This window comes from Crocuta crocuta, unplaced genomic scaffold (genome assembly GCF_008692635.1).
Source record: "Crocuta crocuta isolate KB4526 unplaced genomic scaffold, BGI_CrCroc_1.0 scaffold415, whole genome shotgun sequence".
Lineage (NCBI taxonomy): Eukaryota > Metazoa > Chordata > Mammalia > Carnivora > Hyaenidae > Crocuta > Crocuta crocuta.
In genome coordinates this window covers 1,180,587-1,207,676 of record NW_027531525.1, presented here as the reverse complement: position 1 = coordinate 1,207,676, position 27,090 = coordinate 1,180,587, and the positions used below count along the sequence as shown (strand labels likewise).

Sequence of the window (27,090 nt, the reverse complement as noted above, 5' to 3'; positions counted from 1 at the left end):
TGTGTGACATTTTAAACTCTAGGCTAAAGCAGGATCATCACCCCTTGACCCTTGCCTGACAGCTGACTGGAAGCTGGCCAAGAGTTGCTGGACCTAACAGGTGGACTGGTGATTCTCTCCTCCAGACCAGTGGTGACAAATTTAAACTATCTTTGGCACTCTGGGCCTCTTTCTCTGCTCATCTTTCGTTACTGTACTCCTGCTTTAACCAAGCTTAGCAGCTTGCCCTCAAGCAAATTCCCATTTCTATTCTTCAACACACAATTTTTTAGTCTTCACAATGCTCTCTCCTTTTGTTCTGCTGGGTTATGTCCAATACCTCTTCTAAGACCTGGCTTACAGTATTTTTGACAAGTCTTCCATTCATTTGTCCACCATATATATACTGAGTGGCTAGGCCTTCCGTAGTAATTCATGAGCCTCCTCTATGTTCCTTCAGCAACTGGAGAGCCCATCTGTTCTACTTTTGTACATACTGCCTGTTTTACATAGTTATTTCCAAGCTACTACTCTTTATTCTGCCTCCCTATTAAACAGAAGCAATGACCCTCTTTTCTTTCATTAACCTATATTACCGTCCAAAGAACAGTAATATATAGTACTATGGTAGTAATCTGTACCTCTTTTAATCCTCACAAAGCCCTGTAAAGAGTTAATATTCCTGTATCCACTTTACAGACACAGAAACTGAGGTTCAAAGAGGTTGCTTCAATTCTCACAAATCAAAAAGCCTTTAAGTGGCAGGGAAGGTGGCATCCAAGATCAAAGCTAGCCTCAACGTCGAATGTCCCAGCGCGATTGGGACTGAGGTGCTGAGGGCAAGGGCCCCCAGTCAAATCAATCAATACCGACAATTTACAAAACCAACACCAGAGGTCGATTTGCAGGGCGCGTTTCTGTTTATTTGTTTAGTTGTATATGGTTCGGTTTGGAAGGAGGGGTTATGATCACTCACCTCTCCCAATTTAGCCCCGTCCAGCCCCTCCCTGAGGGATCGATGTCCGGAGGCTGGAGGCCAAAGGCTACCCAGGCAGGTGGTGACCTCGGAGGCAGAATCGCGGCCTCGAGTCGCGTCGCTAACGGCGAAAAGATTGACGCGGTTGGACCGCGCCATTTCCGAAGTGATAAGGGACGTGATCTTGGAAGCTTCCTTAAAGATGAACAGGAAAAGGATGGTCAGGGTGACGGTCTTCCCCGCACGCCCTTTCTCTTTCTCCTCTCCCCGCTGGGTCCGCTGCGTGCATCCCAGAGCCCGATTTACTAAGAGAATCGTGTGAGACAGGGGAGGGGGAAAAGCCCCTAGATTGCAGTTACGGTAACTCCGTTGCTAACGCAAACGGACTTATTTACATATAATTTGCATGTCCAGGTACTTATGGAAGTACCCGATATGTCTGTACTTCCTTTCTAACTCGGCGTCCGCACCCGCTTGCTGGCCTGCTCCTCTCCCCTCTAGGCCGGGAGCCCCGTCCCTTATCCAGTAACTTTCACTACCTTTTCGGTTACCTAGCCCGACAAACGCTACCTCCTGGCCTTCGGAAGATTGGCCCCTCCTCCCACCCTTAGGCTCCTCCCTCCGTCTTCTCCCTCCCCGGTTTCCAATTGCCTCTTCCCCGCCCCCTTTTCTATTTCTGAACAGGCATGTTCCAGGCAGCCCCGCCGACTCTTTAGATTGCTATGGGATCGGTAGGGTCCTGAGCGTCGAAGAAGCAGGAAGGCATAGCCCAAGAAGGGCTGCTGGGACTCACGAGAAGAATCGAGCCCTGCTGGGATTTTATTTAGTTTTTGTTTGTTATTTTTGGTCTTGCTTTGGCGGAGGGAGGGAGAGGAGGCGGGGCGGCTCGGTCGAACTTGAGGCGGCGCGAAGGCCCCCTCAGGCGGCGCCGAGGGCAGCCCCGAAGCCGGGGCCTGGCTCCGCCGCCGCGGCCGCTGTCAGGGAAGCGCAGGCGACCAATGGAACCCGGGAGCGGCCACTGCTGCTGAGGCGGCGGTGTCGGCAGCCCGACTCCGACCGCCCGCACCCCCTCCGCGGGGGTCCCCCGGAGGTAAGCGACTCCTTCCCTGTGAGTCCCCCCGGCCCTGTGAGTGTGTGTGTGGGGGGGGTCCCTCTCACACCCTGTCCCGCACAGCCTCTCCCCGCCCCCACACCTGGGTTCAACTACAAAACTGCCCTCCCGGTGGCATCTGCACCCCGAGTGCTCTCTCCACCCTTTTGCCTCAAACGTAGGGTCCTCCTATGCTTTTTTGGCTTCCTCTTCTGTTTAGCTCCTCCCTCGGCCCCGGGGATCCACCCCCCCTTCCCCCGTCCCTGTTGCCTCTGTCCTGAATTATTCTCTATCAAGTCATGAACCCTTTCCACATCAGGACACCTCTTGTAATGCCCATCCTTGTTTGCCCTTTCTCGTCACCTGTGTTCCCGCCCCACACCGTCCCCACAGCCTCCGCCTTCGTCCCCTTTTCCTATTTTGCCCCTTTCCTGCGATGTCTCCGTGCATCCCCAGCGCGGGGTTCCTACTTCGCTGTGGCCCTCTTCCTCTGTTCCTGATTCCATTACCTCACTGCCACCCACCCAGCTCCTGGCTTCCAAGAATCGTCTCGTCGCCTCTCCTTGGGGATCTCAGGCCCTCGTCGTCATTCCCAAAGTACCGTTTGCATTGTACTTTGACCTTAATCCTTACCCTTCTTCTCAGGAGTGCTTTGTGAACCCTGTAACTTCCGTTAGCTTCCCTTTCACCCCCTCCTCAAATCCCCCAGCCTCTGGAAGCCTGTTCCCATAGAAGAGACGACATCTGACAGTGCCCCCTTCGCATTCAGGATCTCCAGCTTTGACACCTTCTCCCTGGAGTCTCAGGGATTTTGCTGGTCCTTGGGACACTTGACTTTGTTTTCCGCATGGTCTTCTTCCTGTGCTCTCTGTTGCAGTCTTTATCTTCACATGCCACTCATTTCAGGATGGGCTAAAGCTGGAGGCGAGAAGAAAATGTGTTGGGGGGGGGTGGCCTCCGCTGCCTCACTCGGGCTTTTCTGGACAGAGGGGTGTTTCCAAAGGATGGAGCAAATTTTGGAGAAGTCCCTATCAGATTACATTTTGTTGATGGCTCAGGATCCACCGCTAGGAGGGATGGACAGGGCTGCCTAGAAGCTGGATGAGGCTGTGAGAAATTTTGTTTTGTATTACTTACTTAGAGGTCTCGTCTTTGAGGGATCACAGAGTAGGGTGTCCTCCCACCCCATCCAGATCCGAAGGGAGTCTGCTCACTGCCTGTGGCTTACTGGAATAGTTTCAGTTGAGTCCATAAGAGCTTAGGCCTGGGGTGAGGTGGGGGGTAACAGGGAAGAGGAACATGAGACATTAGAAAAAGGTTGTAGGGGGCACCTGGGTGGCTCAGTCAGTTAAGCGTCCGACCCCGGCTCAGATCATGATCTCACGGTTTGTGGGTTTGAGCCCCGCGTCGGGCTCTGTACTGACAGCTCAGAGCCTGGAGCCTGCTTCAGATTGTGTCTGCTTCTCTTTCTGCCCCTCTCCTGCTTGTGGTCTGACTCTCTCTCTCTCTCAAAAAAAAAAAATATATATTTTTTTAAATTTAAAAAAGGAAAAGGTTTTACATTCAGAATCAGGATTCTTGGGCTCAGCTTATGACTTCCTCACTTGACCTCTAGAGTGACCTTTTTGGGAGAAGGGCCTGCTCTGTGGGCACTGGTGCAGTAACAGGCTACTTGTAGGATGTGGGTTGGGGGGAAATTAGACTTGGTTTATGTGTTTACAGAGCAGTATGGGCTTCTCAGACAGAAGGCATTTACTAGTCATGGATTGGCTGACCTGAGACTTGGTCTCTCCATTGGGTCCTTCTAGTCGACAGGCACGATGATAAGTCCGTGTGGAAGACCAGCGCCAGGCCTGCATCTTCTGTTTGCCCTGCGTTTTTTCCCCACTGCATGAAACCTCTGACCACCTGTGCTCTTCCCCTTGCGCTTGATCCATAAGTCCAGATTTCGTGGGTGGGAGGGATGTTTGAGGAAGGTGGCTGGGACAGAGCTTGGGGTGGGGTGGGACTCGGGAAGCCAGCTGCCCCCTTGTGCCCTGTCTCTCTGAGCCTGAGAGTGAAGAGGGCTTGTGCACTTCTGCTCATCCTCTGACTCTATGTCTGCTTGAAAGTCATCACGCATCCTCTTCCCATTTCTTCCTTGTGTCCCTCCTTGTCCCTCATCAGAGTGTAGTGTCCTCATCCTCCTCTTTAGGAGTAGATCCACTCTTCTGAAACACCCCCAAAAAGAAGCTATATTTCCCCCAGTTTCCCTGCTTCATTCTTGGAGCTGGCTGCATGCTGCTGCATGAGAACATGTTTGCCAAACGCCATCCAAAGGAGCAAATTGAAATTCTTTGATTTGGGGAAGAAGTTTGGGTGGAACCTTTCAGTAATTGGCATGAGACAAGAGAGGGCCTAGTCCAAGCACACTTGGGGCTTGCAGCAGGGAGGAGTAGTTCAGAGCGAGGTGAGCGCGCAGGTTACTTTTCTTTGCCATCTGTCTCTTTCAGCAGGGGCTCCCAGAGCTGGCTTGGGCTGTCTGGCTGGAATCTGCTTCTACCAGCTCCCACGGGCCTGCACACAGACTTCTCAGCCTGATTCAATATTGACTTACCTACCCTGCGACCACTGCCTTCCCTACTCCCCACCCCCACCCCACCCCCGCTGGTAGCTTGAGAATGCCCTCTTCCCTGATGCCAACCCCCCACTGGAGCCTTGGGGAAGCATTTACCTGGTTCCTGCCAGAGCCTGAGCCTGCTTGACTGTTCAGCCTGGAGTTCCTACAAGGAAAAAATAGTACTCAGTCTCTACCTTGTCTCTTGAGGTCAAGGGGGAAAGATGAGCGGAGACCTTCTTAAAGGAAGGTTTGAGTTAGATTTAAGACGTGAGGAGAAACTCCTCAACACAACAGGCNGTCTCTCTCTCTCTCTCTCTCTCTCCTAGAAATAAATAAAACATTAAAAAAAATTTTTTTTTAAATAAAAAAATAAAAATAAAAAAAAATAAAAATTACTATCAAAGGTGGGGCGCCTGCCTGCCTCAGTTGGTAAAGCCCACAACTCTTGATCTCGGGCTTGTAAGTTCAAGCCCCACGTTGGGGTATCAGGGGCGCCCAAGTGGCTCAGTCAGTTAAGCATCTGACTCACACCCAGACTATGATCTCTTGGTTTGTGGGATCAAGCCCCGCACTAACAACAGGGAGCCTGCTTGGGATTCTTTCTCTCTACCCCTCTCCCCACTGGCACACACTCACGCGCTCCCTCTCTAAATAAATAAATGAACATTTAAATAAATAAATAAAATCTTCACAAAAATCGTTACCAAAGGCAACCATGTACTTGGTAACAAATCCAGTGGTACTTAAGGGTTTATGATGAGATGAACAGTTCATTTCCATTCATCCCTACTCCTGCTCCTTTAGAGTTCATATCTTCATTATCGCAATATTTATTTCTGAAGGTTAGCACTACAGCATTGGATAAAATGCTTGTGCCTCTATTCCTTAATTTATTAATTGTAACAAAAGAGGATTGAACTTTAGAGAGGATTTACACTGCTTGTTTATATAGTCGTCACTTTTATTTATTTATCAGAAGCCCGTGTAACTGTAAATAACATGTATGAACCCCTCTTTCTTTTCCATGAACTTGTAACAGTCTCTCTTAACTACCCACCTGTAGGATGAAGATAGCGGCTTCACTACCTTTGTTTCTAACTCACATGCTCCATCTCAAAAGGAGAAAAATTGAGCTTGCCTACCTGCTTGGAGATCAGATGTTCTTTTAAGACTATTCTGTGAAAGTACAGGAACCTGTAAAAACATGAGGTTTGGTCTGAACCAACCCATATTTATCTAGTCCCCCAGGAAGGGAATGGTGATTAACTGGGTAAGGGGGTTGATTTGGGCCTTTTTACCTCCTATTCTATCAGAGGCCAATCCAGGAAGGCCTTTAATGGAGACCACTAGAGGGTTGGAAGTTTGTTTGCCTGGCATCTTTTGAGGTGATGAGAAGTGGGAAACCAGGTTAAACATCTTCTCCCCCCTAGAGTTTTTGCCAACATTTCCTTAAATGCTAGGCCATATGGGACACATGCTTGTATGGCCTCTCTGCCCTGCCACTGCTGCGCCCCGCCCTGAACGGCCCCCAGATGCTCAGATGAGGACTCCCTGCATTGCCCAGACAGTAAGCTGTGGAGCCCAGCCAGTTTTTAACACTCCTCCACTTCCATCTCAGTGCCCAGAAGCCAGCTGCTAGGCTGGGGCATGGGAGGCCTTCTCAGTTCCCTTCATCTAATTGGAAGGACAGTTTAGACTCTGAGCATGAAATATGGAGCTCAGTTGTTTGAACATCTTTGAGAGCGTTCGAGCCATCTGATATTAAAGATTTGTATTTTCTTCTCTTTTTACTTATTCTCTCTCGTGCACGCTCTTTCTCTTTCTCTCTCTTTCTTGAGAGAGAAAGAGAAAGATCGTGCAAGTGAGAGGGAAAGAGAAAGAGAGAGAATCTTAATCAGGCTCCATTCTCAGCATAGAGCCTGACTCGGCGCTCGATCCCATGACCCTAGAATCCCATGACCTGAGCTGAAATCAAGAGTCAGATGTTCAGCAGACTAAACCACTCAGGAGCCCCTCTTTTTTCTGTTCTCTTAAAAGAGGAAAGGTGATGAATACAGAACCTGTTCCTTCCTTTTTTCTCTAGCTTTCTCGTCCTTTCCCTTTCTTTAGAATGGTTACTCACCAAAACTATATTGTCTTTGCTTTTGAAAAGGAATGAATTGATATTGAAAACCACATCGGGATTTAGGTTTTCCTGTCTCTTATTGTCTAAATTGGCAACTCAGCACCCCCTCCCCCCCATGACTTGCTTCAGATGCAGGTAGTTTCTGAGGCTCAGAGAGTCCAGGGAGCTCTGGCTCATTTGGTAGTTTCTAGTGGTGGGGCTGCCTGCACAGGAGAAGAGTCCAGTTTTCCTGAGCCTCCTGACACTGGCTGGTTCCCTGGGGAGTAAAGACTGCCAGATGGGGGCTCTGTTCAATGGAGAAGTCCCCTGAGTACTGTGATGTGGGATTCCTGGCTGAGTCCTGGGATAAAAGAAAATAATAATGTCAGGCTTACCTCCCTTCCTGGTGCCAGTAATAATCCCAATTGTGATCAATATGGGCAGGCATTGGCTTCATGTCCTAGTGAGGTCTGTGGTGCTAAATGTGGGAGACTGTCTGAATTTCACCTCTTAGAAGTTTTGAAAAGTAGAATTTAGGAGCTTTTGGTGACTTGGAAGTCTCTGGAATAGAGGGAAGGGGAACAATGTGCCACGCATAGGCAGATTGAGGGGAAAAAAGTTAGTTGTATAAAACAGTTGAAGCTGTCATGTGAGGTTTCCAGCAGACCTAAAAGGTAGTGGTCCCTGTTGAGTTAGAATGACCGTCTGGTGTAGAGTGCCCTGCAGAGGTGTGGCCGGGGAAGATGCGAGCTTCCTCATGACTCCCATGTTACCTGCAAGTAGAGACAGATCCACCTAGGCAGCCATGCTGGTTCTGCTGCTCCGAGGGTGCTGCCCAGTTTTAGGAGAGATAATGAACAAGTTGCCAAACTTTTAAAGCTGCATCGGAGAAATTAAATTCAGGGATGGGAACTTCTTGTGTGACAGAGTTGGGAGAAAGAGAAACCCAAGTAGCCTTTTTTGGTGATCTCTGAGAACAGAAGAGTTCCTCATCTATCTTCCGGCAAGACTTCAGTGGGGCGTGCTGGGATGCAGGGGCTGGGCTGTAATGGTGTTGGCAGAGCAGAGTAGCTTAGATGCTTAACGTTTCAGAGGCGCATGAAGAAGCGCTAGAAGGGTGGCAGTGGAAAATGGGGCTTCTCCATGTGGTTGGAGGATTTGTATCTTGAGCTTCTTTTCACCTACCCGAAGTTCTGTGTCCCCATATTCCCTAGCATCAAAGGTGATGTCACTAATAGTTGGAAATGACCTGCATTCCAGCTCTACAGTAGATTCTGCCTTCCTCTCGCTCATACTCTTGAGTTTGTCTTAGATTCACCCCCGAGCCCATCGCCGACTACAGTCAGACTCTGGAGCTGGGTTGATCTGACGTTAACAATGTGCCTCTCCCAGTCCTTGTTTTGGAATTTCCTTCTATTCTGCACTCTCTCTTCCGATGTGGATTTGATGAGGATCTGAAGAATCGTTCTGGGAGAGCAGTGGCTTTTGTCACCCCAGTGAGGGATCCTTGGCGATGTGATTCCTGTTCTTCCCTGTACTTTGCATGTTATAGACTGATGAGCTTGAGCCCGAGTTCTTTTTGCCTTCTCCCAGCCCTCCCAGTTCTTGAAGTGTGTGTATGATAATGGGGAAAGGGGTGTGGGGGTAGGAGAGAGCTGTCATCAGTATTCTGGAAGATTCTCGGACAGCGAATGTAACTCAAATTCACTTTCCTTACCAACAGTATACACGTGTGCACACACACACTCGTACACATGTATGCCATTTACTAACCCATTAGGTGATTGGTACTCACCTAATGTTTACTAGTACTACTGCGTGCCAGGGGTTGTGCTAGGTCCTTTCACACACATGAAGTTATTCCATACGTAACAGTAGGAAGTAGATAGGTTTTTCCCACGTTGCAGTTGAGGAAACTGAAACCCAGAAAGTATATGGTTTGCAGAAGTTTACCCATCTCATAATAATGGCAGAGCCAGGATCTTGAATCCCATCCCAGCCTCTTTGACTCCAAGTTCAGGAGTCTTTCCACTTTGCTTCAGCTGCCACAGCACTAGAGAAAGAGGGACTGGTGTCATGAAGTCAGACAAGCAAAGAAATGGCACCCTTCAGCAGAGATGATGATGGTTGTTTTAGAGCTCTTTTTTTCTAAGTGAAGCCTGGATGGTATTTGCTGACCTTATTCCTTGGGAACTTTGAGTCTAAAGAGAAGATAAAGTATCTGTGATTAGAAAAATATATCAAGACTTTGATACTACATAAAGGTGAGACGCTTAGGACCGGTGTACGGAGTGTTGTATGAGTAAGGAAATAACACTTGAAAGAAGAAAAGAGAGAGGTTATTGGCAGGCATGTCCAGGGAGACACAGGAAGAGCACAGCAATAGGAAAACATGTGAAGAGTAGGGACAAGGGAATGAGACCAGAGTTGCTTCCCAGTCTTCCTGCAGCATTTGTAAACCTGTATAAACATAACACGTAAAGCAGCATTTTGCAAGTACAGGGGAGGAACAGAGGCTACGCCGGGCAGCCAAGTGCAGAAGGAGGGAAGAGCGACGTGATGATCAGCCGTAGGGATGGTAGGGGGAGGCTTCGTGGGAGATGACTTGTCATCTGACTTTGAAGAGGTCCAGGAAGACAGACAGAGAGGAGGGGCCTGGGAAAGTTTTATGATGGGCAAAGGAAGACCCGAGGATGCCACCACTAACTGATTTGTCTGTGTCTCCCTTTCTGTGTCCTTCCGCCTCTAGCCTGGAAGCTCGAAGGCTGGTGGTGGCCATGGGAGACATGATGGTGGAACCCGCCCCCCTGAAGCCGGCTTCTGAGCCCACTCCCTGCCCACCAGGGAATAGTGGGGGCTCCTTGCTAGGCGTCATCACGGAGGGGGTCGGGGAACTGTCGGTGATTGATCGCGAGGTGGCTCAGAAGGCCTGCCGGGAGGTGCTGGAGCAGGTGCAGCTTTTGCGCGGAGGCCTGGCCATCTCCCGCACCGGCGCCCCGCCGGAGCTGGTCAATGGAGATATTTTGGACAGCGCCATCCGTTGCCTGGACGATCCACCTTCCCAGATACGGGAGGAAGAAGATGAAATGGGGGCCACCGTGGCCTCGGGCACGGCCAAGGGAGCGCGGAGGCGGCGGCAGAACAACTCGGCCAGACAGTCCTGGCTGCTGAGGCTGTTTGAGTCCAAACTGTTTGACATCTCCATGGCTATCTCCTACCTGTACAACTCCAAGGAGCCTGGGGTGCAGGCCTACATTGGCAACCGGCTCTTCTGCTTTCGCGATGAGGACGTGGATTTCTATCTGCCCCAGCTGCTTAACATGTACATCCACATGGATGAGGACGTGGGCGACGCCATCAAGCCCTACATAGTGCACCGCTGCCGCCAGAGCATTAACTTTTCCCTGCAGTGCGCCCTGCTGCTCGGGGCCTACTCCTCGGACATGCACATTTCCACTCAGCGACACTCCCGTGGGACCAAGCTCCGGAAGCTGATCCTCTCAGACGAGCTGAAGCCGGCTCACCGGAAGAGGGAGCTGCCCTCTTTGAGCCCAGCACCTGACATGGGGCTGTCTCCCTCTAAGAGGACTCACCAGCGCTCCAAGTCGGACGCCACCGCCAGCATAAGTCTCAGCAGCAACCTGAAACGAACAGCCAGCAACCCTAAAGTGGAGAACGAGGATGAGGTAAAATGCCTGGAAGGGGCCACGGGGCAAGGTGGCATGGAGACAGGGTGTCTGACCTGCAGTTCTCTGTCCTCTTCTCTCCTGCCCTCTGTGTCATTTCACTGATAAAAGTATGGGATGTCAGAGTGGAAAAAGACCTTAGAATTCATGTTTTCCAGCTGCCTCAGCTTACAAGGGAAGAACTCAGAGACCCAGAGAGATAAAGTGACCTTCCTCGGGTCATATAGCTAATAGCAAAGCTGACACTCCTGACTCCGCCCAACTCCCCTCCCCTTCCATTAACTACCTGCTTACTGAGAACCTGGGCAGAGACCCCTCCCATCCTGACTTGAGACCTGGGCTCCTTACCAGAACCTCTCAGAGCAGCAGGCATGCGGGAGGAGAAGAGATGGTGCATGTGCCGGAGGGAAGGAGCGTTAAATAGGGCCTTAGCCTCATTCTCCTGCCTCTGCCCCACTCCCCAGTGATCCTGCTTTTCGTTGACTTAAGAGTAAGGTTTATTCCCTGTCACCGAGACATCTGCAGAATGCCCTTGTGCCCACCTTTCCTCCAGAGAAGGGATGTCTTGCTGGTGTCTTTCCCTTTGATTTGGGAAAAGCACAAAGGGAAGAGGGAAGCAGTGTTGGTGTGGAGTAAATGTTGGGCGTGCCCAGAGTCTAGTCAGAGACTTGAGGGCTGGAAAGAAGAGAAGCCTGCAGGAGCAGTTGGGGTGTCCAGTTTAGGATCCAGAGCAGGGAGGACATAAGCCCATCAGTAGGTTATGCCCACCTTCCATTCCATGTCTGGGCAGACAGCTTGGGAAGTTGCCAGTGGACAGCCGAGTGTCAGTGACCTGGTGTCCCAACCAGACAATGGTGCCCCAGTGCCCTCTTCTGACTCACCAGCATCCCGGCTCTCATCCTGGCTGCCAGCCCAGCCTAGGAAAAAAGGGAGAAAAGAACAAGGAATTTGCACTTGTTGGAAAATGCATATAGCTGTGGTGCTGGCATGTGCCCCTGTGGGACACAGAACCCACCCACGGTTTTGATACAATGAAACTTCTTTCAGCTTCTTTGAATCAAAGTGACTAAGGGAGGGAGAAAGCAGGAGGGACGGAGACCACAGAGCCTGCTTTCTGGAAATCCGGGATTTCATTATGGTAATTTAATAATAATGAAGCTAAAAGAGCTAACGTTTATTGAGCATTTATTGTGTGCCAAGTATCATGCCAAATAGTTTACATTTCATCCTCACAGCAGTCCTAAGAGACGGGTTATTTTACCGCTGGGGAGACAGGCTTAGAGGGCGAGGAGATTTGCCCAGGGCCCCTCAGCCAGGCCTCAGCTCACAGCTGGTGCTCCTCATCATTCAGCCGAGTCTTCTTGCTTATTTCTCAGCAGCCGTTTTCCTAGGCCCTCAGCTGTCAGGGTCCACTTGGGGAAGAATGGCCTAGGCCTTAGCCATCTGGGTTTCCACAATTCCACACACAGGCAGAAGAGTCCAACTGTTCTCAGAACCAAAATGGACCATTTTCTTTTCTGGTTGAGCTTGGCAGGCAAATTCAGAATCATGAAGGGAGGTTGTTATGGAATATAAGGAGAATCATTCAGATCTGGTGGGACTACGGTCAGGAAGGGTTTGGGAGCCCCTTCTCTTGGGGGTCAGGCCCATAGCGGGGTGTGTGAGGGCAGCTGGATGGGCCCCGTGGTGCCTCCTGTCAGACGTGGCTTTTCTCTGTGCGCATTTGGTAGTCGTCATCTTAGGGCCAGAAAAGCTGAGGCCTCAGTGCGACTCTGTGCTGGTCCTTGGTCCCTCTTCCTTGGTTCTGACTCCTGCCCAAGTTGGGGTCACGGGTGACTCTGAGACCTCAGTATTCTGGTAAATCCTCTGACATGGCTTCTCTGGCTGCCATTCTTTCCAGCTGGCTCCGTATCTTGGATCACTAGATCCAGGAAGGGAGGGAGGTGCTGCCTCCCCAGGCACTCCTGGGTTATCTGATGCTGGCAGAGTGAGGCACCCAAGCCCGCTGTGCCGCCTTTGGAAGCGCGGGAGCGGGGGGCGGGGGGAATAGACATGAATACTTCAGCGGGTCTGAGCACTGGCAACCCCGAGGTCTCTCCAAACCCCTTTGGCAACTTGAGGGTACATCTGCCCAGGCCAAATTACTGAGGGGATTGGTTTTCCTCCTTCTACTCCTTCTTCCCTGTTGTGCGACATTCGTTCACCCACCAAATGAGGTTGTACAGTGTGCAGTGTGCAGGGCCAGAAGCGGTGGAGGATGGAGGGTCAGGCACAGCCCCTCCCTCCAGGAACTTGGAATGTGAGACTCCATTATCTGAGAGAGCATTCAGTGTGGAACTCTCGATTTGGTGTCCTGAAACTTCACTGGATTGATCAGTTCTAACAGTTTTTTGGTGGAGGTTGTGACTCTCTTGAAAAGCTGTTTCCTACATAAGGAGGATGTCTACAGCTTACTAAACAAAGCACATAATTACCTAAAGAGCAGCTCTGGAGGATAAAGTGAGGCTGCAGACGAAGAGGTCCTGGGGTTGCCGGTACAGTTCTCTCCCTGCCTGGAGGCTCCCTGCACAGTTGTCCTCTCCCCAGAGGTCACACAGGGTCCTGCTTTCCTTTACCGACGGGTCTTTCCACTATCTACACATGGAGGACTGTAGCGCGGATCTCTCCGGGCCCTCGCCATTCCAGCCCCCAGGCCCACCGCTTCAAAGCAGTTTTTGTCAGCCTGGCCAGAGGACTCTGCTCAGGTAGTGTTCCTTCCCGTTTGTAACCCAAACTCTCAGCCTTTTGGCCCAGAGGAGGGGCCCAGGGAGCAGAGATGATTTAGGTGCCACCTCAGCTCCACACCCTGTCCCACGCAGGGACACTCCTAGTAGATCAGCTCTGTCTCTTCAGGACTGCAACCTTTGTACAGGGAAATCTGCTGCGTGTCACACTGGAAACCCCAGTGGGCCTTCCAGCCCGATGCAGTGTGATGTCAGCTTCTTGGCCTCAGCACTTGTCCTGGAGCTGACTCAGTATGGGTGACTCAAGCCTCCAGAGTAGGAGAGAGGAGCAGGGCATGCTCTACCTCCCTCCCCCCGAGGCTGTCAGCAAGTCAGCCAGGGCCTGTCTGTGGAAGAGTCAGCTGAGGCACCACGCTCCAAGCCAGTGACTTGCCTGCTCTTCCTTCCTTACCAGCTCGTAGGTAGAGAGGGACAGACTCTGGCACCCTCCTCGCTGCCTCAGTTCCCCCTCTTGCCTCTCTCCAAGGCAGAGGCCGTGTTGCCTTGGGAGACTGTTGGCTTGCCTTCTCCCTCAGAGTGCCCCTCTCCCCAGATTCTTCAAGGAATGACCTGACTGTAGGACCTCTAGCTAGAAGAGAATGCAAACCATGGACTGGAATTAAGTAGATGCTTGACATCCGATTGCAGAGTAGAAGCTGTGTAACCACTGCCCTCCTGGCCCGGGACCTCCCAGGACTTTGTCTCCTAAGGCCAGGCCCCTGCCCTCCTGCAGGTTTGTGCACAGGTATTGCCCCTTTCTCCCTGCCCTGGGAGACCTTGGTTGGCAGCACTCCGATGGGCGTGTGCATGAGCTGCAGCAGAGCCGCTGAAGGAGAGTTTGACCACCAGTCCTTTCCCCTGATGTGCTCACAGACGCCAGAAAGACAGGGTGACGTTTAGACAGACCCCTAGCCTGGGGCTTGGACGGCGTGGCCCGGCTACTCTGGCTGCTCTGCCTTCTCAGGCGGATGCAGCCAGGGCCAGCTCCCCAGCTCAGGTCCTCAGATGGTAATGTAGTGTGCAGGGAGTGGAGTAACCTGCTAGGAAGCCTGCGGAGGTGTGATAGAGTTATCCCATCCTGGATGCCCAGCAGCATCCGTATGCCCAGGGTGTCATGCTCATGGCTGTGGAGTGTCCCTTGTCACCTGCTTCAGTGTTGGGACTGGTCTTCCCAGGGTGATCATGAGGCTGATTGGAGAGGAGACACCCTTGACCCTGAAAGTTCAGCTCTTCTTCTGCTTCCTCCTTGTTGTTTCCAAGAAGCTGGAGGACTGCAGGCTTTCCAGTATGGGGCCATGCAGCGCGTTAAATTCGGTCCCTCCGTGGTGGTTTACACAGAGAAGACTGGTTGGGAGCCCGTGAGTGAGTCTGAAGAGAGAGCAGGCTGCTCGCCAGTGTCGCTACTGCCCTGGGGCACCCAGATGTAGGGTCTGTCCTGGAGGGAGGGAGAGCTGGGAGCAGGCAGGGAGAGAAGGGGAGAAAGTGAAAAGTAGAGGCTCTCTGTCTCCTCAACCCTGCTTATGTCAAGGTCTGAGCTTGCCTTCCAGTGTCTCCCACAAGTGTCAAGAATTTGGGCAAGTGGTGTTTCTGGGTTGACTTTCTCTGGTTAAAGTGGCAAGGAGAGAAAGGAGAGATCTGGAGAGAAACTATTATGATCCAGGTTGGAGCTAAATTCTTTGCCTTTGTCTCTCTCCCCTCCCTCCCCGCCCCTCCTCCTCCCCTTGCCCTCTGGCCCTTTCCCAGGAGCTCTCCTCCAGCACCGAGAGTATTGATAATTCATTCAGTTCCGTAAGTGGGGCCAGGCTGGGACTGGGTGGCAGGCTCTCCCCCACCCCGTGGGCCGCATTTCCTCTCCGTCCCCAGGCCTTCTGAGTCCCCAGGCCATGGCTGGAATTAAAAGGTGCCTTTTCTTCCTGGGAGAACAGTCCCTCCCAGCAGGCCTCCCCAGCCTGGAGGAATCCCCTGTCCTCTGCCACCAGTACCCTGAGCCCAGGTCGGGCCTTCTCCCAGATACCGCTGGGAAGCAACATGACTCAGCCCCCAGTTCCTGGGTCTCTGGAGCAAACAGCTGGGAGAGAGGTAGAATTTACCCCTGGATTGGAGCCGAGGACTGCTTGGCAGAAACCCCCAGGGTCCTGTTTTCCCCCACCCAGAACCTTTTCCCCATGGCTTCTGCCATCAGACCATCAAATATTTATTCAGCTCTTCTAAATGCTAGGCCCTGTGCTGGGGGAGCAGACTCCAAAAGCAAACAGGATTTGGCCTGAAGGAAAGTTTTTCCTCCCCACAGCTGTTTTTCTCTTTTAGCTTCAACTGCCTTTCTTCCAGGTCTGAGTTCTTCCCTTTCCCAGCTCACTGCCAGGAGGTTCCTCAGTCTGCATTCTCCTTTCTTGTTCCCTCTGGACTAACCCCGTGACCCTCTGATCCCACAGGGTCTTGGACCTTGTTGCTGGGCAGAGACGTGAGAGGAAATGCTGGACCCTCTGGGAGTTTGGACGATTTTTTTACATTTTCTTTTTGATTTATCTACGCAATCAATTTTCTCCGTTCTGTGCTGATTCCCTTTCAGTCATGATTCCTATCTCCTCCCATGTGGCAGAGCCTCTGTTGAGGCCTGGGGTCACACCTCCAACATACTCAAGGAATGTAGGGCCCTGACCCAAATGCTGATTCGAGGATGGGAAGGAGTTCTGCCTTTTCTAATCTAAGATGACTCTGAATTGGCTGGGCTGGAGGGTCCTTGGAACAGTGACCGTTTGCCACCTGAGTGGATGGATTAGGGGATCAGGATGAATGAAGGAGTGAGTCTCCAAATTCCCTCTTCCTTCCTTTCGCTTTCTTCATATCCCCTGGGCTAGTTCCAGGGACCTAAGGAGCCCAGTTGTGCTGTCTTCCTGTCTGTCTCTTTTCAACCCTGTTTCCCAGAGCACCCCTGATTGATTCTGACACCTTGTGTCATTAGCGTGTGGGGCCCTAAGCCAGCCCCCCTGGGGGCTGAGGCTGAGAGATGAGTTGTTCCTTCGAACCCTGGCTCTTTGCACATGCAGAGATGGGCCTGGGACTGCCCAGCTTTCAAAAGAAGCTCTTTTTTGTGGTGTAAGGGAGTGAGGGTAGAAATTCTCAATTCTCGAGAAACTAAACAGGGCCCACAGAGAGGGAGAGAAAGGCCTGGTGAGTGAAATATTGTTTCTGTCAGTAGAGGAGACTGTTCTTATGCAGCTGAAGGGAGTTGGGCGGGGGACGCCCGGTGGCTACCTTGATAAAGTGCCCTTAAGATAGAAGGACTTAGGCTGGGCAAAGAGTCCTCCTTCGTGTCAGTCTTCCCCCTACCCCCACCACACTCCCCAGACAGACTTTGCCCTTTCTGAGAACACCAAGCTACCCAGCCTGAGGACCCAAGCTCACAGCAGGGAGCTCAGAGGGGGAGCCTAGACCCTGAGATGGGAGGGGTGGGGGGAAGAGGACCCAAACAGGAACCGCTGAAAGAGACAGGCCTTCAGGGCCCTTGTGGAGGGCTGAAGGGAGCTGTGGCTTTCTCCACCCGCCTCGCCACACCTCCCTCGCTCCCTCTGCTTTTGTTGTCCCATCGGTTGTTTCCTCATTAATGCAGAGTCTACTCCTATCCCCTCCTCATCCCTGGCACGCACAGTGACCCCTTGTAAAAGACCGAGAGGGTGCACAGGGGTGTGCTGTGGGAGGTAACTGAAGTCATTTGAATGGAGTCAGTCCTCCTCCTTTGCAAGGGGACAGAGTGACTCTGAGCCCCCCCGCCCCCAGCCTTGTGGGCTCCGGCCCAAGAACCCTGAGCTGAGTGAGGCGCGTCAGGTGTAAGCAGCTCTTCTCTCTGTCTGCCCACCCATCTTGGAGCCTTGGGACAGTTCCTAAGGAACTCAGGGCCAAGAGAAGAGGGGTGCCTCCCAGCGACCCACATTCATGCCCTCCTCCCCGCCCAGGAAGCAGCAAGAGGAGGAGTGGGCTGGCTTTTCTGCCTCCTCCCAGCTCAGGTTGTCAGGGGTGGGGCGGTGGGACCTGCTACCAGTGCTGAAAGGTAGCTCCTTCCCTAGAGCTCAGACGTTGGGGTCCCTGGCCTGCACGGCCAGGAGTGACTGAGTCGGTGGGCCACTTTTTTCTACGGTTTCTTCAACGTCTTTCACTTCACCCCAACCCCCTGTAGCCCGTCAGACTGGCTCCTGAGCGAGAATTCATCAAGTCCCTGATGGCAATTGGCAAGCGGCTGGCCACGCTACCCACCAAGGAGCAGAAGACACAGCGGCTGATCTCAGAGCTCTCTCTGCTCAACCACAAGCTCCCCGCCCGCGTGTGGCTGCCCACTGCTGGCTTTGAGCACCATGTGGTCCGGGTGCCCCACACCCAGGCCGTCGTCCTCAACTCCAAGGACAAGGTAGGTGGGCTCTGGCCCACACCTGCCCTCCACGGCTGTCCACATTCGTGTGCTCGTCCAGGGAGGCCGCGCCAGCATCCCAGACCCCTTCACAGTTTACGTGCCCCCGTCAGTCTTGACTTAACGTCAGTGCTGTTGTGAGGACCATCTTGTCCCCCTTCTCGGGCCTTTTTTTCTGGTCCCAGAGAGGCCTAATCTTTTTAGCTCTCCTCTTCCTATGTCTCAGGAGAGAGTTGCTCTCAGCCTCCTTCCAGCTCTTCTTTAACTCTTAGGCTTTCCAGGTATAGTGACATTGGGGGCAGAGAAATCTCTTGTTTCTAGGACCTTCTCTGATCAGAGTGGGCAGGGAGGGGAGAAGGATGCCAGACCCATGTTGGAGAGAGTTAGCTGAACTTGTGTGCTGATTGGAATGAATACTAAGGTTCAGCTTCTTCAGAAGTATTGAGGATTAGAAGCCTGCTTGGAAAAGCACCCAGCAGTTCCCCAGTCTCTTTATCTGTCTTTAGGACAAGGCCTTCCAGGCCCCTGGGGTTGTGGAGGTAGTTGTGGTTGTGCCCAAGTGCATCATCTGTACATGTTGAAGCGCAGCTGAAACATATGTTTGTTTGTTTTTAAAGACTTTATTTTGAAGTAGTCTCTACACCCAACATGGGGCTCAAACCCACAACCCTGAGGCAGTAGGCACTCCTCAGCTGAAACACTTTAAAGATCTATGTGTGCTCTCACCCTGATCCTTGACATGCATGTTCACAGGACAAGCTCTTGACCTGAATGTGGTGCTCCTAGTGTCAGGGGACTGACAGGCAAGGGTTGGAGCCAGGAGTGGGTGGCTAGAGGGGCAGTGTTGGCCAGGGTGAGACTCAGGGGACGGTGGTGGAGGTAAGAGGTACCGTTCTCACACCCGCTGTGCCCCCCTAACCCCCCACCCAGGCTCCCTACCTGATCTATGTGGAAGTCCTTGAATGTGAAAATTTTGACACCACCAACGTCCCTGCCCGGATCCCCGAGAACCGAATCCGGAGCACACGGTCCGTGGAGAACCTGCCCGAGTGTGGTATCACCCATGAGCAGCGGGCAGGCAGCTTCAGCACAGTGCCCAACTATGACAACGATGACGAGGCCTGGTCGGTGGATGACATAGGCGAGCTGCAGGTGGAGGTGAGGGAGCTCCCGGGAGGTGGTGCTGGGGCCCAGCACCTGTTCTCCAGGAGCTTTTGTTACATTTGAGACAAGACAGCGCGCCCTGAGGCGGGCTGAGGCAGGGTGCCATTTCGGTGAGGCAGGCAGGAACGGGGGTGCAGGGGGGCGGGGGGACGTGCTGAGCGGCAAAAGTGCTGAGTGGCTCAGTCTGGGATATTCAGGTGGAGCTCATTTTCCTGCCGAAGGAATTTAGGTTAAATGTAAGGATGAGTTCCTAAGCCCAGGGGAGTGAGGGAACTTTAAAGTGTTTATTGAACATCTGCCATGCAGAGTTGTCTGAGGGAGGCAGAGAGGAAGAAGCCATACATTTACTCATCCAGGAAACATTTATGGAGGGCCTTCTGTGTGCCAACCCTGAGTGCTGTGTGCTAGTGAGCAGGGAGGCGCATGCCTGCGGGGGGTTCATGGCCTGAAACGAGAGAGGACAGGAGGACGAGAGGAGACACAGGTGGCTGTGGGCCGCTGAGACCCCAGTGGGCTGCGGAGGCAGGGCGTTAACAGGGGCGCCTGAGGGTAGGGTACGACTTGCTGCAGGCCTGGGCCTGGCCACAGCCCAGATGATTCACTAAGGAAGTAATAGGTCAGTGGGGGCCTGAAGGTGGGGAGGGGTTTGCTGGACAGAGCACCCCTGGCAGAGGGACCAGCAAATGTGCAAATTCTGGAGGACGAGAGAGCCCGGCCCAGTTGAGGAGCTGAAGGCCGCTGTGTGTGGCTGTGATGTGTGGCCCGGGTGCCAGTGGTGAAGGAGGCCGGGAGGTTGGCGTGGGCACGACTGTTAGGAGGGTGCTGTCGACCGTGGGAAGAGACTGGGACTGGGTGCTAGGGCTGTGCGGAGCCAACATTTTATGGGGGACTGTGACACAGCCAGATTTCATTTTGTGAAGACAGACTGTCCTTGAGCTTACAACCCAGTTAGGGAGGTGGGACAGTTCTTATTTATAGGATGTACAGCAAGGCAGCGTTTGGTAAGTGCCAAGCGGACTTGAGGAGAAGTGATCAGCTCTGAAGGAAAGGGCCTTGCTGGGGACCCTGGGGTCTGGTAGAATAATTCGTATTTGAGAGAGATGGGGAGGTAAGACTGAATGGCCGAGATCAAAGAAGTGTTCAGAGGGGGCTCGTCAGGAGAAGCTGTGTTCTGGGCCCTAAGGACGCGGCCGCAGCAGTGGAGAAGGCCTAGCAGAAGGCCCAGAGCTCGGCTTTCTGGGGCGGTTGTGGCAGTGGTGTGCACCCTTAAGCACACTTGGGGTCTTCTGGAGAACTTGTTCAAAATTCAGACTTCCAGATCCCATTCGCAGTAATTCTGCTTTAGACTGATGGCAGGAAATGGGAATCTGCATTTTAGCAGCCTTCCACAAAGACAGGCTTTCTGGAACAGAATCCATAAGGTTGGGGGGGGGGGTTGTGACACAGAGGCAGCGAGCAGGCAGAGTAACTGGATGAGTAGAGGACAGAAGCAAGGCCTGTGCTTGGCGTTTCTGACTGGCGGTCCCCTACCGTCCCAGCTCCCTGAGGTGCACACCAACAGCTGTGACAACATCTCCCAGTTCTCTGTGGACAGCATCACCAGCCAGGAGAGCAAGGAGCCTGTGTTCATAGCCGCAGGGGACATCCGGTACGGCCAGACCACCACCTGCCCCTTGTCCCTCCTCCTTCTCGGGCACTGCCTGCCTCTGTCCCCTTTCTATGCATCAGCCTCTCTTTCCCTCTTCTCTCTCCTCACTCTGTCCTTGTCCTGAGGCCACAAAACTTGAGGCAGTGAAGATGCAGGTTGAGAAATGACTGGGCTACCACAGAAGGAAGTTGCATTTTAAGAGAACTCCAAAGGAATGAAAGCACTAGAGGAAGGAATTAGAACAGCATTCCTCGGATTGGGTCTGAGCATCGCGCGTATCAGAATCAAGGGACGGGGAGGAGAGCTTGCTGGACGTACAGATGCCAGAGCCACACCCGGGCTGACTCAGGGTCTTGGTTGAGGAATGGGGAGGGCCCGGTTACCTGCATCACAGCATGATTACAAACCCACCAGGTTAGCGAAACTCTCAGGCCAGATTTCTGTCTCTGTGTGCCCAGAACCAAGGACAGAGTACAGGAGATGCCGGTATAGACAGGGACAGGAGGCTGGCAGGGAGGGGTGTATCTCTGCCAAGCAAATGATCCAGTTTCTTCCTGCTAGACGGCGGCTCTCGGAGCAGCTGGCTCACACCCCCACGGCCTTCAGACGAGACCCGGAAGACCCTTCGGCAGTTGCTCTCAAAGAGCCCTGGCAGGAGAAAGTAAGGTGAGTCTGGTGGGAGTGGTCCCTAGGCCCTCGCAAAGTTTGCAGGCCACCGGGGAACCCACTGCACCGTCTGTATTGTCCATCAGCCTTTCCCAAACCGTCAGCCCCCCAGGCGTCCGAGTCCTTGCCTCGTGGGGAGTTGGTTTGGACTGCGGGCAGAAGCCATGTCTGCCGTCTCCCGGCGTCACCCGTCACCCGTAAACACCTGCTGCTGCTTTCTTCACAGGCGCATCAGAGAGGGCTCCCCCTATGGCCACCTCCCCAATTGGCGGCTCCTGTCAGTCATTGTCAAGTGTGGGGATGACCTTCGGCAGGAGCTCCTGGCCTTCCAGGTGTTGAAGCAACTGCAAGTAAGAGAGGAGGGGGAGGAGTGGGCAGCAGGTGGTTCTGCAGGGCACGCTGCTGGGGCTGGGCTTTCCGCCCAAGCTGGTACTCCTTGGGGGGGAGGGCAGGGACACAGCCACAGGAGCAGCTCCGCAGCGACCCCTCGTGGCCTTTTCGTGACCTGTGCCTGCTATGATCCCTGAACTTGGGGGCTGAGTTTGTCCTGGAGTCTCCTAACTGGTCTATGGCAGGGGGCTTGCAGTGTAGACCCCCCCCCCCGAACCTTCACACTGGTCACCTGCAGGCAGCTTTACCTATTGAATCCAGTTCTCTCTGTAAATACGGTCCTTTTTTAAAGAGGGTTTCTCTGTACCTAAATCCTTCCTTTGCCTTTTTGGGGGCTTTCAATCTCTCCAGTGCCTTTTCTCACATACCTCCCTGTGTATTGTTGGGCCCTGGACTTCTTTCAAAACCCCCTGGTCCCTCAGTGGGACCAGTGGGTTTTCCTCACTTGATGGCCCAGAATCCAAGGCCATGAGGATGGGGACTGTCCAAGGTTGAGGTCAGAGGGGGATTTTAGCCTCCTCCTCCAGTTTGGAAGGATGATAGTCGCATGCCTCTGTCTCCTCACAGTCCATTTGGGAACAGGAGCGAGTGCCCCTGTGGATCAAGCCATACAAGATCCTCGTGATTTCGGCTGACAGTGGCATGATCGAACCTGTGGTCAACGCTGTGTCCATCCACCAGGTGAAGAAGCAGTCACAGCTCTCCCTGCTTGATTACTTCCTGCAGGAGCACGGCAGCTACACCACCGAGGCGTTCCTCAGTGCCCAGCGCAATTTTGTGCAAAGTTGTGCTGGCTACTGCTTGGTCTGCTACTTACTCCAAGTGAAGGACAGGTGGGTGAGCTCCTCATCCTGACTTCGGCCCTTCACGCGTCTTCTTGCACTTCCCCACCTCCCGTTGCCCAGATGTAACCGTGGAACAAGTAGCACAATTTAAGCGGAGAGGTGTTCGCGAACCGTGCGGCCAGGAGGCAGACAAGTACTAGGGCACAGAGGCGGAGAGGTGGAGGGTGTAGGGGGAGCAGGGGTTTGAACAGGCGGCGTCCCGAAGGCTGCAGGAGGGGGAGGGCGGAGAGCGCTGTGGCAGTGGGGCCGGAGGACAGGGACAGCGCAGTGTGCGCGCGGCGGGAGCAGGCGCGGCGCTGTGCAGGTCAGGAGGGCCTTCGCTGTGAGGCTGCAGGCAGAGCAGTGACAAAGTCCCGTCTTGGACTTGACTGCCCCCTGTGGCGCCGACGGTGAGGTCGGATGTAACTGGGTAAGGAAGCCAGAGGTGCTGAGGCCTGGCCTGAGGGCAGTGTTGGCGACCGAGAGCAGGAAAGAGAAAACGGACGTGAGGGACACGGTGGACGTGAAGTTGTAACTCCCAGCCCTGTGCTCTCTTTCTTGTTCCAGCGTGATTTCCACAGCTTTTGAGTATCCGTTGTTTTGCCCAGAGCTGTCATTTCTTCCAATATCACATTGACTTTTGTGAGGTCCAGCTTCACGTTTAGGTGAACAACATGTTGTACAGACACAGTGACCCCAAAGTCTGTCTTAGTTTGTCTCCGGACACTGAGTGACTCCAGGGCAGCCCCCAGAATGTTCCTGCGAGTTGCCATTCGCTGGATAGAGGGCAGCCCCCTGGAAAGACCCACGTGGTGGCCTGAGCCCCTGGGGCTCCCAGCACCGCAGCAGCACATGGAGAGCTGACTGACGGGGCTGTTTAACAGGAGTCTAGTGTCTGTTAAGGTCCCGTCACGGCCTGGCCTTCTCTGAAAACCCCACGAGAACCCCGTCAGGCAGGCATTTCCTCCTCAGGGGAGTGAGGGTCAGGGAGTTCTCAGAGCCCGTGCTTGGTCTGCCCAGCGGGCCCTCTGCGCCTACGGGCTGACAGGAGATGCGACTGTAAGGAATTTGGTTGCGAGCTTTAGACTGTCCCTGAAGCAGCAGGATTTTGAACCCAGGGCGCAGAGAGCCCAGAGCTGAGCCCCTGAGTAGATGGGTGGCGGGAGGCAGATGGTAGTCAGGCCTTCGGGCCTCCCTGTAGGAATAGATTTGTTTGGAGGCGTGGAGGCCATCCTGGAAAGGCAGAAGGGGCAGACAGCTGATAAAGCCCGTAAGATAAACAATGGATGTCATCCAGCTGTGAACGGTCAGCCACTGGTAGGAAGTGGCGGCCGGGAATCAGGTGGGATCGGGTACAGATCCCCTCACCTGCTGCCGAGGGAGCCCCAAGCGGACTCCAGCACCCCTCTCTGGGGCCATGGGCATGATAGTCCCTTCTCTTGGGGCCTGTGTCCTGACCTGAACACTGAGAGGTTGCACCAGGACGTCTGAAACCATTCTCGTCCCGAGCCTGCCTGTGTTGCCGCATTTGTGATGCTGTCTCCAAGGGGAAGGACTGAGGTGGGACTGGTTCTCCGCCTGTCCCCGTCCTGTAGCCAGTCAGACCAAACCTAGAGAAGGTGGCTTCCGCGCCTGACAAAGTCTCTGTGGACACTGTGGGGGTCGGTCGGGCCGAACGGGCCAGGCTCACTAGCTTAGCAGGCCAATCCTGCTGCTGCTGCTCCTGCTGCTGCTGCTGCTGGCCACTCCATGGGACTTTGCCCCTCTAACTCTTCCCGCAGCAAGCCTGTCGTGCTGGGCTCTGAGCCTACAAGCCTGCTTCACACACAGACTCCACGCAGCCTGCCCTCTTGTGGCGGTGCTCTGCTCTGTTCTGCTCGGGGAGGGGGGGGCAGAACCGCCCCCCCCCCCAGGCTGCTCGTAGCTCCAATATGTTCTGTTCGCACTGGAGGCCTCCCGCTGGGCAGAGGACTTGCCTCCAAGACACGAGACACAGACAAGCTGGGGACCTTTCCTTGCCTCCAGGTTCTCTGCTTGGGGTCAGTTTGGGTGCTGGAAGCACAGGTTTTGGAAAATGGGCTATTCTTAAGCTGTCGTAAGTGGCTAATGCGGGCGATTTCAAAAATAATCACAGTAATGACAATTGTAGACTCCACAGCCTTTGATAGCAGTTTACTTTTCCGATTTCCCTTCTTTACGCTCTTAGCTTTCGGTCCTAGGAGGTTGGGCCCAGCGCGTCATAAGCAGCGACAGGCACTGCAGGAGGCTCCCCTGCCTGGGATCATGTGGCCAGTGTGCTGGGCTTGTGGCTCCTGCCTCAGTCAGACTCACTCCTGCCTCTCTCTCTCCTCTGCCCCCTCCTCAGACACAATGGAAACATCCTTTTGGATGCAGAAGGCCACATCATACACATCGATTTTGGCTTCATCCTGTCCAGTTCACCCCGAAACCTGGGCTTTGAGACGTCGGCCTTTAAGCTGACCACAGAGTTTGTGGACGTGAGTCCGGAAGGAGAGGTGCCTTAGTGTGTCCTTTCTCTGCCTTGGGAGAGAGAGCTGTGGGCTCCCCCCAAATCAGGGACAACCAGAACAGAGAGGGCAGCAAGTCAGGGTGAGGCTGGGTGTCCCGGGAGGCTTCCTGCCTGATGAGAGAGCAGGGAAGTCACGGGACTTGGTATGTTTGCCTCACCGGAGGGGGTCCCAGCTGGCTTGTGGGACCCCAAGCACCGTGCACACACAAGCCTCCCTTCGCAGGTGATGGGGGGCCTGGATGGCGACATGTTCAACTACTACAAGATGCTGATGCTGCAGGGGCTGATCGCAGCCCGCAAGCACATGGACAAAGTGGTACAGATCGTCGAGATCATGCAGCAAGGTGGGCTGGGAAGAGGCCATGTGTTTGGGGACAGGGCCGTGCCCAGTGCCCTGGGGTTCCCCTTACTGGGGCCCTGGAGCATGGAACTTACAAGTGTGGATTCTGCCTCCAGCCTGGGGGCGGCGGTGTCCAGAGGGTTTCCGGCTCCCAAGACCCAGTGCCATTTTTCCTTTGAGACAATCCTCCTGATTCTGGACAGAGCTGGACGGGGCAGGGTGGGAGGGGTGCACAGGCTGCAGAAACTACCCCCTAGGCACACTCAGGGAAAGAACAGCCGGGTCCCCACCCTCTCTGTCCCATCCCCCACCCCCATCCCTTGTCCTTCCGTGTCTGGCTCTTCTCCGCCAGCCCAGGTGTTTCTGGTCACCGCTTCCTCTCTGCTGGCCCTTGACCACTCTCTGCCCTGTCCCTAGGCCCCTTCCCTGTGCCAACCCTCTCCTCTTGATCTACTCTCACTGAGCCATTTCCTTGTGGCCTAGTGTCCTGTCCAGGACCCCTCTCCTCCCAGCTCCTCTGGGCCCTGTCTCCATCCCCTCCTCAAGGCCACAGTGCGCACTGGGGCTAAGCTGCCAGTCTCCTCCTCCCCATCCCTGCCCCCACCCCACAGGTTGTCGCCGTTGCTCAGGAGCATCCCCGTCTGGCCCCGTGATGACGGTGGCCCAGATCATCTGTGAGTGTCAGACGTAGCGTAGGCAGAGGCTGCAGCCAGATAAGTGCCCAGCTCAGGGCCCATTCCCCAGACCCCCTTCCCAGCCTCCCGTCTGGGTCCTGACACTCTGCCCCCTCCACCCTTACTGGGGGCGAGGTGGTGCTGGTCCTCTCCCCCTCTGCCCTCACCCCCTCACCTGAAGGGCCTCAGGAGTGTGGGGTGAAGAAGGGCTCAAGACAGGGCTCCCCCTCGCTTCCCCCCTCTTCCCAAGTGGAACCATGCCCCCAATCCGGGCACCCTCCAAGGCGGGAGGGAAGGGGCACTCCAGATGCCCCTGCGGCTGTTGCTGCCGCAGCTCCTCCCCAACCGCCTGTGACCCTGTGCCCTCACTGCCTCCCCCAGGCTCCCAGCTTCCTTGCTTCCACGGCTCCAGCACCATCCGCAACCTCAAGGAGCGGTTCCACATGAGCATGACCGAGGAGCAGCTGCAGCTGCTGGTGGAGCAGATGGTGGACGGCAGCATGCGGTCCATCACCACCAAACTCTACGACGGCTTCCAGTACCTCACCAACGGCATCATGTGACGCCCTCCTCCTCAGGCCCCGGAGGGGTGGGGGGGGTTGGGGGGGAGCCCTGGGAGGGCCCTTGTCCCAGAACCCCCAGACCAGGAAGCCCTACCCACGGGAAGTGGAAGGCAAGGAATACAGAGGATCATGTGGTTAACTGTAGAGCTTGCTGGGAGTGGGAGAGCCCGTCGCGGGGCCCACGCCTGCTGGGGCTCCCTTGCCCCCGGCAGCGTCAGCGTCCCCACTGGACCGACCGCGGGACTCGGTGCCCTCTGGAGAACAGAGGTGACAGGTGGGAGGGGCACTGGGGTTTTTCTCCTCCTCACCAGGGTCCACGAGGTTCTTTCCACGGGCCATCCTTACTGTGCTGGGTCCAGGGCGGGGGGAGGGGGGAGAGAAGGGTCTTGGGACTAGAGACTCGATCCTGTGGTTGGCCTTTGGCTGTGCTGCTGCCTGCCTCCGTCCCCTCCCAGCAGCCGGCTCTGGCTGGGGTCCTGGTGCCCATCCCGGGGTGGGGTGAGGAAGGGAAGGGCCCGGACCCCTCCTGTGGGGGAGGGGACCAGCCCAGCCACGGGAATTCCTTGGCCCGAACCCTTCCCCCGCATCCAGGGAAAGAGCTCTCAACTTTTTATTTTTAATTTTTGTTTGAAATAAAGTCCTTAGTTAGCCATCTGTGTCATTTCTGGCTTGTGCTTTTTTTCAGGGGTTGGG

At 54.2% G+C, this 27,090-nt stretch overlaps 1 protein-coding gene across 4 annotated transcripts; it reads left to right on the top strand.

The window, feature by feature from the left end:
* Positions 1–1,662: 1,662 nt before the first annotated feature.
* On the top strand, positions 1,663–27,053 carry PI4KB (phosphatidylinositol 4-kinase beta). 4 transcript variants are annotated; one of them, XM_077772634.1, is made up of 13 exons: positions 1,663–2,045; positions 9,498–10,434; positions 14,940–14,984; positions 17,371–17,598; positions 18,529–18,756; positions 20,301–20,410; positions 20,972–21,076; positions 21,303–21,426; positions 22,034–22,299; positions 24,656–24,788; positions 25,044–25,164; positions 25,772–25,834; positions 26,216–27,053. In XM_077772634.1, the coding sequence occupies exons 2-13, from the start codon at positions 9,526–9,528 to the stop codon at positions 26,395–26,397; spliced, it is 2,514 nt and encodes an 837-aa protein (XP_077628760.1). In that variant the 5' UTR covers positions 1,663–2,045; positions 9,498–9,525; the 3' UTR covers positions 26,398–27,053. The 4 variants fall into 4 exon arrangements, with proteins under 4 accessions (XP_077628760.1, XP_077628757.1, XP_077628758.1 ...); XM_077772631.1 differs by lacking the exon at positions 25,772–25,834 and having other exon boundaries at positions 1,665–2,045; XM_077772632.1 differs by lacking the exons at positions 14,940–14,984; positions 25,772–25,834 and having other exon boundaries at positions 1,666–2,045.
* Positions 27,054–27,090: the final 37 nt, after the last annotated feature.

Coding starts and splice junctions, on each gene's coding strand:
- PI4KB (XM_077772634.1), top strand. CDS start 9,526: ATGGGAGACATGATGGTGGAACCCGCCCCCCTGAAGCCGGCTTCTGAG. Junction 20,411..20,971: donor ATAGCCGCAGGGGACATCCG/GTACGGCCAGAC, acceptor TCTTCCTGCTAG/ACGGCGGCTCTCGGAGCAGC. Junction 21,077..21,302: donor CCCTGGCAGGAGAAAGTAAG/GTGAGTCTGGTG, acceptor CTTTCTTCACAG/GCGCATCAGAGAGGGCTCCC.